General features: G+C 41.0%; 1 protein-coding gene across 3 annotated transcripts in view; it reads left to right on the forward strand.

The window, feature by feature from the left end:
- Nucleotides 1–9414, forward strand: part of nf1a (neurofibromin 1a) — a 148698-nt gene extending 139284 nt beyond the window's left edge. For all 3 annotated transcript variants that reach the window (XM_017432166.3, XM_017432168.3, XM_017432167.3), the window contains 4 exons: nucleotides 879–1021; nucleotides 1140–1186; nucleotides 2402–2618; nucleotides 4605–9414. In XM_017432166.3, the coding sequence (XP_017287655.1) occupies nucleotides 879–1021; nucleotides 1140–1186; nucleotides 2402–2618; nucleotides 4605–4747 (550 nt within the window). In that variant the 3' untranslated portion in view covers nucleotides 4748–9414. The remainder of the gene's footprint in view (nucleotides 1–878; nucleotides 1022–1139; nucleotides 1187–2401; nucleotides 2619–4604) is intronic.
- Nucleotides 9415–9659: the final 245 nt, after the last annotated feature.

The raw sequence follows: 9659 nt of genomic DNA on the forward strand, positions 1-9659 counted from the left end.
CGATGTTTTTCTCTTTCTTACTGTTTATTCATTGTCACATGCTGTTTTTATTTTGTTTTTTAATTATGTAAAGCACCTTGAAATGCCTTGCTGCTGAAATGTGCTATACAAATAAAATTTGATTGATTTTTTTTTTTTGATTGGTCGTGGGTGTGACCAGATGCAAGCATAAAGAGTGAACTGTAGGAGTATAAACAACAGCGTTAGCTTACCCTGCAATGTTTATGCCGTCTGTCCCCCAGCTGAAGGCGCTGTAAAGCCTGAAATCTCCGGCGGATAACAGCTGTCCTACTCCGCGCAACAATTGCGGCATCCAGAGCATTTCTTCCACTGCGCCTCCGTTGTTTTCACAAATGGCGGCAAGTTTTGGTAGCGCAACCAAAACTTGCGCCACCACCTGGTCTCATCCAAACAATGTGACCCCTAACAGACTCCATCAGTGCTGGCAATGCTGTCTGATGAGTCTACGATCAGTCTTCTGTGTCTGCTGACTCCTGCAACTACCTAATCATACTCTTACTCAACTTATGATGCCCTCTGGTGCCAGTTGTAGATGTTGAAGCTCCTTGTAAATCAAATCATTTACAAACACATCACTGGTCTGCAGATGGACCAGATTACATCCGCAAAAGGTCCTTCTGGGTGCTGAACTGTTTTAATAGTGAGTATAGATAAGATCTTCCTGTGAATTTACAGAAATAACTTCTGTCCTGTTCAAGTTCTCCAGATGTAAAATGACAGAGGTTTAAAAATTTCAATCTACTTGTGCTATTCCAACAATGAGTGTTTCATTTCATTAGAGTTCGAGCAGAGCTGAACTTCTGAACAGACAGGGATTCAGTCTTGATATTAGATGATTGTGTTTGTCTGTTCCACAGCTACAACCTACTGGATTCTAAGATCAACACAGTCCTATCCATGTGCCAAGACACGAACCTTCTGAACCCAGTCCATGGCATTGTGCAGAGTGTGGTGTACCACGAGGAGTCTCCTCCTCAGTACCAGCCGTCATATTTACAGAGTAAGGACAATACTTTCTTCTTGAACACTTCAGGTTGTATGCATGGATTTTGAAGTTCTGATGAACTGAAATGGACCGGTCTGAGCAGTTTCCCACCTGAATTTGTCTCATTTCACAGGCTTTGGATTTAATGGACTTTGGAGATTTGCTGGACCTTTTTCTAAGGTATGAGTGATATTGCTCTTGAAAGTTTGAACTTTTCTGTGAAGCAGCTGAACAGTAAATAATCTCATGATTATATGAAGCAAATAGACACACATAACAGCAGAGAGGTGGGAGAGACTTTTTTTATTGTGCTGAGGCTGCTGAATGTATCAGTCCATCTGATCAAAACATCCAGTTAGTCAAAAGTTTACTCAACTCCCAGGTGTTTTGTCTCTGGTATTTTATTGAAGGGCATTTAAAGCATAGGAAGTGTTGACAAAAACATACATCTCACCTGGAAAATATTCACAGCTTTACTTTTTCCACATTTTGTTATATTTCTCCACCAACACAATATGTACACAGCAGCAACCACATAACATTGTGGACAATATTTGGAATTTAACTGTCCTTGTGGTAAGAACATAAAGGAATACACAGCTCTAACGAGGTGGATAAGACAGACAAATGATGGAAATGCCTTTTTACAAATAAAAGCATCACAAGTATGCTACAGTACTGTGGCAGTGCAGACAGAACTGTAGCATCCCATAGCAGAGTTATTTTTGGGTCACTGTAAGTTGTGTTATTGTGGCATATATGTGAGGTTTATGTGACGTTTTAAAGTGCATGCTATAGAATTTTTTAACATGACCAAAAAATCTGTAAAATCTGGCTGGAGATATGTTAGAGTATCACATACAGAAACAGGAGCCACATACCTGACACAAGGCAGTAAGACATGGGTATAAAATTCTGCTTTCATCAGACCTATTTACTGTTGTTCAAACCTGAAAGACTGTCTAGACGACAGAAGCTGAGGTTCTTCATGTCATCCCACCTAAACCACTGCTGCTAATTGGGTTGATCATTTTCAAATGATGCTGATCTGTTCATCTCAGATGGTGTGGTCCAATCACATCCATGATGATGTGATGACTTTGAAGCAAACAGAACCAGATCTGGGTGTGAATCCGTTTTAAAGTGGTTAATGGATCAAAGTTCTGCAGAACACCTTGTTGTAGAATTGGACCTGTTTCAGACTGGAGTTCTGGTGAAGGTGGTTGTAGTTGTTGTAGGGTTTATCATGTTTTGCTTTTATTGTTTGTTCTGTTGCAGCCTTGGTCAGTCCCTCTGTTTGGTTGATCACATGGTTCGGTTCTAATCAGTAAGATTATAAACGAAGACTTGATCCAAATATGACATTAGAAGGTTGTCTGTGTTCTGTTCTGACAGCAAACACAGATCCCAGACTACGCTGAACTCATCGTCAAGTTTCTGGAGGCTTTGATTGACAGTTACTTACCGACAGCTGATGAGGAGCGGGGGGAGGAGCAACTACGGACCCCCACCTCTCCATACCCCCCCACCACCCAGAGCCAGCTGAGCATCACTGCCAACCTGAACCTATCCAACTCCATGACCTCACTGGCCACCTCACAGCACTCCCCAGGTGTCTGTCACACACAGAATAAAACCTTTTGTTTTCTACATCCAGTCAGCAAGAACTCAGAATGTTTTTGACTGAAATCACATTTGGATGCGTTTCCCAGCAAACAGAAGGTTGGTCTCCTCTGTTTCAGTGAGCTCCAACAGAAAAACTTCACTATGACTAAAAACTGATGACAAAATACCTCTGGTTTGATGAAGAAGAGGTAAAAAGATTGTGGAAATAAGAAGACTTTGTAGAAAAAAGTTGGAAAATTTAGACATCTCAAAAGTTAGTGTGACATCATCACACTAAGTTAAACATCCTGTGCTAAAATCATCAAACCATACCTGTGATTGTGTAAAAGGTTTTAAAGTTATCAAAACACCAGTTTAGTCATGTAAAGTCCAACTTTCTGAGGCCTGTTTGAACTTTAAATGATGTTTCTACTGTGATGTCTGTCCGACCTACAGAGCTCCAACCAGCTTTTACCACTTTTTTAAACATCCCATTGTTGTCTATGGGGACGTTTTATGTTTTTTGCTCTTTTCATCTACGTTGTACAACGTGCTGCTTCCAAAAATAAGAGAACACTGGTCCTGATCAAGCCAAACGTTTTGATGTGTTTCTTGTTAGTTTTCCCGGAGCTGTGGAGGAAGTAACAAATGGCTCTTTTCTATGGGCTTAACTAGGTTGGGTCCATGTGTTAGTGTGGATCTGTTACTCACCTTAAAATCCACATGACAGCTCTGATCGTCCTGTTGTTTTTATTGCCTGTTCTGGCATTCAGAATGACAAATCTGTTCCTCAGTTGTACTTTCAACAATACCTATAGAATCTATATGTAATGAGAAAATAATTACTTATAGTCATGACATAGTGTCACTGATCACATTTTGTTGTAATTTATTATAATTTAATTTAAGTACATTTTATTAAGGGGTTTACATGTGATAGATTAATTTGGGGCCACTATACACAATGTTGGTAAAGAGCTACTTCCCCCACTTTCGATACCTGAAGGTTTGCCAGAATCTTTTTAGAGTTGATGGAGAGTCTTTATCCAAGGGCTCGTTGAACTCCCACACCTGAGCCTTTGCCTCAGCAACAGCCACAGGTGCAGCTTTGCTTGGCCCTCCGATACCCCTCAGCTGCCTCTGGAGTCCTACCAGCCAACAAGGAGTGATAGGAGTTCTTCTTCAGCTTGACTGCCTCCCTAATGACTCCGCCACTAATATTTAGTTAAATTAGCAAACTGCATCTCAACCACCAGCTTTCTGTAGCCATCAACAAACCTCAATTTCCACAAACTTCCACAAAACTTCTTATTCAGTTTATACATCAAACATACTTTTGACTTCTTTCACCCAAGCTTCTTTCTTTAAACTAATCATTGGATCTACATTTACTAACTTTTGGATTCAACCCAAATTAAGATGGCTGCCTTAGCCAATTGACCTTAGAAAACACAAACATGGCTACAACTCAGTCAGTTTCACAGATATTGAGCTAAAATTTGACGAGGTAGTAGCTGAGACTGATCCCCAACTGTTAGCAAAATATCTCATTAAGTCCTGAACAGATATCAGTGAAACTCTAAGAAAGCAATTCTTAGACAAACATCTTCAACTGGTTAGCTTTAGGAGTCAGTTTATTTCAAACACAAAAAAAGGCTATACCTTAGCGATCAGTTTGAAGATATTGTGCTAAAAATTGGTGTTATAGTAGCTGAGAGTCATCCTCAACATGTACTCCAAGCACTAACAGATCATTTGAGATCTCACAGTATCACGTGACATTGTGCATAATGTTGTTTTCAAGCTTTGACCAAAATGGCTATAACATTTGTCATCATAAGATGATCTCGGTCTAAAACTTGGTGGGCGATATGCATTCCTTTAAGGAATTTAGGACCTTGGAATTGGAAAATGAATCCTGTTGGTCTGTGGTGGGTGTGTGTTTGTTCTGCTCTGACAGTGGTGTCCTGTTTGACCTCTCTGTGATCTCCAGGTGTGGACAAGGAGAATGTCCAGCTGTCCCCCAGCTCAGCTCTGTCCAGCGGGGGGCGCATTCGCCACGGCTCAGCAAGCCAGGTGCAGAAGCAGCGCAGCGCCGGCAGCTTTAAGAGACCCAGTATCAAGAAGATAGTCTGATCCAGTTTCCAGCCCCCTCAAAGACAGAAGAAGCTGCCAGGTGTTCAGGCAGCGCCGGCTTACACTCTGTCCTCCTCCTTCTTCAGTGTCATTGCTTTAGGAGAATTTTGGACTTTTCTTTGAGGAACGTTCTGGAGGGTGAACTGGAAACATGTCTGCTCCTCACCGGGTTCCACATGACGGTTGATCTTCACTGAAGAGGTGGCTGATGGGAAAACCAGGATTCAGACTGCAGCAGGACAGACTGAGACTTTAAGCTGAAGTCTGATTGGCTGCATGTTTTCAGGTTCTGTGACACAGACCAGAACCACTCTCTGGACACCCCCCCCCTCCTTCTGTCCTGTACATATTTGATATAGACAGATGTAAAATACTTTGTGTTCCTGTAGATGTTGCTGTTTTCTCCATTGTGTGCCTTTGTCAGGGTTTTTCAACATGTACAATCTGTAAAGTCAGAGTCAGCCCTTGCTGGGTTCAATGAACAAGTTCTGATTCTGGAGGAAAGATGTTGGTGTTACCGCAAGTCCAAATGAGGCTGACGATGCTCCAACATCCAGCTGAAGTATTTATCCTTCAGAAGGAAGCAGTCCCACACAAATCTTCCTCTGCTCTATCACTTTCTACCATTTTAATCTTCTTTAACACTTTGCTCATGAGCAGTACATAACACTAGGAGAAATCAAACGTGGAAATACCCACAAGCTTTTAGCTTTTTGTTTTTACTACGCTTCATGTTTTTAGCAGCGTAAAATTTGGACCTGTTAACACAGTCGCATAAAAAAAACTGTAACAGGCAATAATCCTCCATCCCAACCACTCAGTTCGTAATTTCAATCACAACAAGCATCCAGAACCAAAACGAAACTGGTTTCACATCAAACATTCATACTGATGACACACTGCAACGAAGAGTGTGTAACTGCAGAACCTGACCCGTCAGAGGCTTCACAGGGGGAAGAGAAAGTCCACCCTCTTTCAGTTCTACAGTTTTATGTGTGAAGACATAAGAAGGATGTTCTGTTTTTTACCAGGTTCTAAAATGATTCAAATCTAACCTCAAAATAACAAAAAAAAAAAAAACCACAGATTCCACTGAGTCATTATTTATTAAACAGAAACAAAATGTTAAAGCTGTGAGTGGTAAAACTGGTTCCAGCTCCTGATCCAGCAGCCTGTAGAACCTCCTTCAGCATCAATAACTCACAACAGTGGTTTTCTGTGGGACTTCATCAGACTCTGATATGGTTGTAGAGGAATTTTGGTCCACTCTTCTTTCCAATGTTTCTTCAGTTCATTAAGTTTTGCAGACATTAGTTTGTGCTCAGTTCTCTGAAAGACCCACCACAGCATTTCTATCAGACTGAGGATCTGGACTTTGACTGGACCGTTGCAGAACCTTGATTCTTTTATTTTTGAGCCATTCTGTTGTAGATCAGCTTCTGTGTTTGGAATTATTGGTCCAAGCTTTAGCTGTCAGACAGATGGTCTCACATTTGATTTTAAAATCTTTTGGTCTACAGAGGAGTTCATGGTCAACTGAATGGCTGCAAAGAGCCCAAGCCATCAGCCCTCCACCACCGTACTGACAGCTGGCATGAGGTGTTTGCTGCTGTGCATTATGGGTAAACATCTCTACTTTGTTCTGGTTTTGTTTCAGAAGTCTTGTGGTTCATTCAGATGAAACCGTACAAACCTCACTCCTGCTGCCATGTTGTTTATAGAAAGAAGAGCTTTTCTCCTGCAGCCCTTCCAAACAAGCCATACTTGTTCAGTCTTTTCCTAATTGTCCTGTCATGACCTTTTGACCTTTAACCTGCTAACTGAATACTGTAGAATCTGAGATGAAGCTTCTCTGAGCACTGCACAGTCTGACCTTAGGGGTGAATCTGCTCACGTGTCCACTCCTGGGAGGATTAGCAGCTGTCTTAAATGTTTTCCACTCGTGAATAATTGTTCTCTGTGATGGACTTGTCCTGTCCAGAGTGTGTCCCGCCTCTCACACAGTGACTGCTGGAGATAGGCACCAGCTCCCCGCGATCTGGAAAGAAAAAGCAGGTAAAAAAAATGGATGGATGGATTAATCGTACTCTCTGTAGAATGACGGACTCCAAATAGTTTGGAAATTACCTTTGACCCTTCCCAGATAAATTGACAGTTATTTCTCTAAGGTCCTTGCTGATGGTATGGTGTTAACAAACACCTGTTTGCTTCAGAGGAACAAACTGACAACTCTCCTGCTTTTCTAGAGGTGGTCCCACTGATGATGATCAGTTAATCAATACATTTAAACAGCAGCTCCTGGCAGATACTGAACTCCTAAATCCTATGGAAACAAGGATAGATGCAGTTTTTCCACATACAACTTTAATATTATGGCTTCTGTTTTTGTTTAATAAATTGGTGGAATTTCTTGTGTGTTTCTGTTCAGGTTTAAGTTGAACCATTTTAGAATCTGGTAAAGACCAGGTCGGTTTATTATGTCCTGACACATAAAACCCTAAACTAAAGGAGGTCTGGACTTTGTCTTTCCCAGGACTGTAACAGATTATTGAACCATCAGGCCTGTTTGGGAGGAACAAACTGGTTCAGGTGGTTTGGTGAATCAAAGATCTGGTCAGTAACCTGAAACTGGACCAGAGAGACAAACTAAAGCAGAAACCAATGGCTTGATCATGTGATCACTCATTTAACAAACATGCTCTTTATGTCACAAATGACCCCCACCCCCAGCCCCTCTCACACACAAGGGGAGCCAAACTGCATTCAGGAGTTCTCTTGTTTTCATCAACATTTCTAGGACTTAAATTCTGAGTGAAACAATATCCGTAATCTTCGTTGATCGATCTTCAGTTCATGTTTGGACTGTTGGCACTGTTGATGTGAGGCATTCGGTTCTGCCATGCAACACACACATTCTACCTCCCCGTTGGATCTTTTTGCTCCCGTTCACTTCCTGAACACCAACTCTCCATCACTGTGTCTGTTTCAGCTCGTCTTCATCACTGGCTGATCACTGGTTAATACAGTGGTTACAAAACCGCTCAGTTCTGGTTACCAGCTAGTTGATTTGTGCATCTTCTGCTACAAGTTAATCATAACCAAAACTTCCGATCTGCACACGAAGCTAAATGTTTCTGCTGGTTTAAGATGGTCGCATCTGAAGGTAGATGGATTTTACTGCAAACAGCTCTGTTTTTTTCCTGATTTGACATCAGGAGACAAATTTTAGAGAAGCTGTCGAGTTTCCTGAGGTGACCTCATCAGAAAAGAGATGAAGCTTGGCAATCAGAAACCAGAGAGGTTCTGTGCCAGACTCTGGCTGACTTTGTCATGAAAACAAGATGGATTGTAGAATAAAACTCAAGTCTTTTGGGTCAAAGGGTGCGGGGGATCTTTCTGTGCTCATGTAAACAGTCTGTGGCTGGATGTTAAAGATGATGGCGGTCTGTCCCATTTTGTCCAAATCACTGGAGAACAGACATTACATTCCACCCATTAACATTAAAAAAAATGGACGAACAGTCTCCTCCCCTTGTTGTTTAGAATTGAAACCAAAATGTGAGCAGCCATGTTGTATTTTTAGAACAGAAGTCACTCGGGACGTGGGCTGTACCGTCGATACAAAAGTCCCGCCTACACACCTTTTCAACTCACAAACAAGCTGTCAATCACAGTGTAACATGGCATTTTTCTTTAAGCCTCAACAAACTAATTCAAACTAAATGTATTTAATAAATGCATATTTGAACAAACAGCAGAAAGATGAGAGCTACATGAATCACCAAAAATAAACACCTGGGAAAAAAAATTGTTTTGAAGTGTATTTAAACTTTTTTGTCAGGAAAATGTCCCATTGGTTTACACGAAGGGGCTGGATGTAAAACCTGTACTGCAGCCAGCCTCCGGGGGGCACCTGTCCTCTGTGGTTTCAACTTCCTGCTTCTGGTCCTGTGTCTAGTGTAAAAATATCTCAATGATTCCACCTGAGTGAGAAGACAAAAATGATCTGTGGTCTTTCATCTCACTTCCTGAGGGATGCTTGATTTACTGAACAGAACCGATGTTATTGGACCATCATCCTGTCAGGACCTTGTGTAAACGTCCATGCTGTCACTTTCACTTCTCAAGTGTGTATTGACAAAGCAACCATGATTTTGATTAAGAACATCCAGTAGTTTTGGTGCGGTGCTGGGGGGGTGGGTTTAAGCTTTAGAGGTGCATGTTTATACAACCAACCATTTTTCACTCTGATGTTAGATTTCCACCTGAAACGTGTCCAACAGGTTCACCATCACCACCTGAAAACAAGCGTTGAGTCGGCAGATCGATTCCAGAAAAGATTCTCTTTCCAGAACGTCTGAAACAAGTGTTTGAATTGCACTAATCAGCTTATAAAGATGAGAAACCTCAGTGTGGCATGTTTTATTTGATGTTATGCAAAATCTAATGTCTGTTGAGTATTAGTCTGTTTTGTTTTTAATGCAGTATGTGTGACAATTGTAAATACTTTGTCTACAATTTGAGATGGTATATTTACTATACTGTACATACCTGTGATATTGTATCATTTTGTTTTTGTAAAGCAGTTAGTTTCTGTATCATAATACACAAATGGAACTATTCCAGTGTTAGTAATAAAATGTTTGGCTCTTCAACGCCTGACTCCATATCATCAGCTTTTTATTCAAATGGACCACGATATAATGAATTCCTCCATATTACAACCCACTGAATGAGTAGTAAACTGTTCAGAGGCATTTGTATGGGGGAATTATTAAAAACAAGTTAAAAACTCTGACGTCACTGTAGGACAGTGGTAATTAAAATACAAACTGGATTTATTTACTAATCACACCATACAGATCATTAAATGAGTTATGAACAATTTCAGTTCAACTTTATGGCAAGATGG

This window comes from Kryptolebias marmoratus, linkage group LG2 (genome assembly GCF_001649575.2).
Source record: "Kryptolebias marmoratus isolate JLee-2015 linkage group LG2, ASM164957v2, whole genome shotgun sequence".
NCBI lineage: Eukaryota > Metazoa > Chordata > Actinopteri > Cyprinodontiformes > Rivulidae > Kryptolebias > Kryptolebias marmoratus.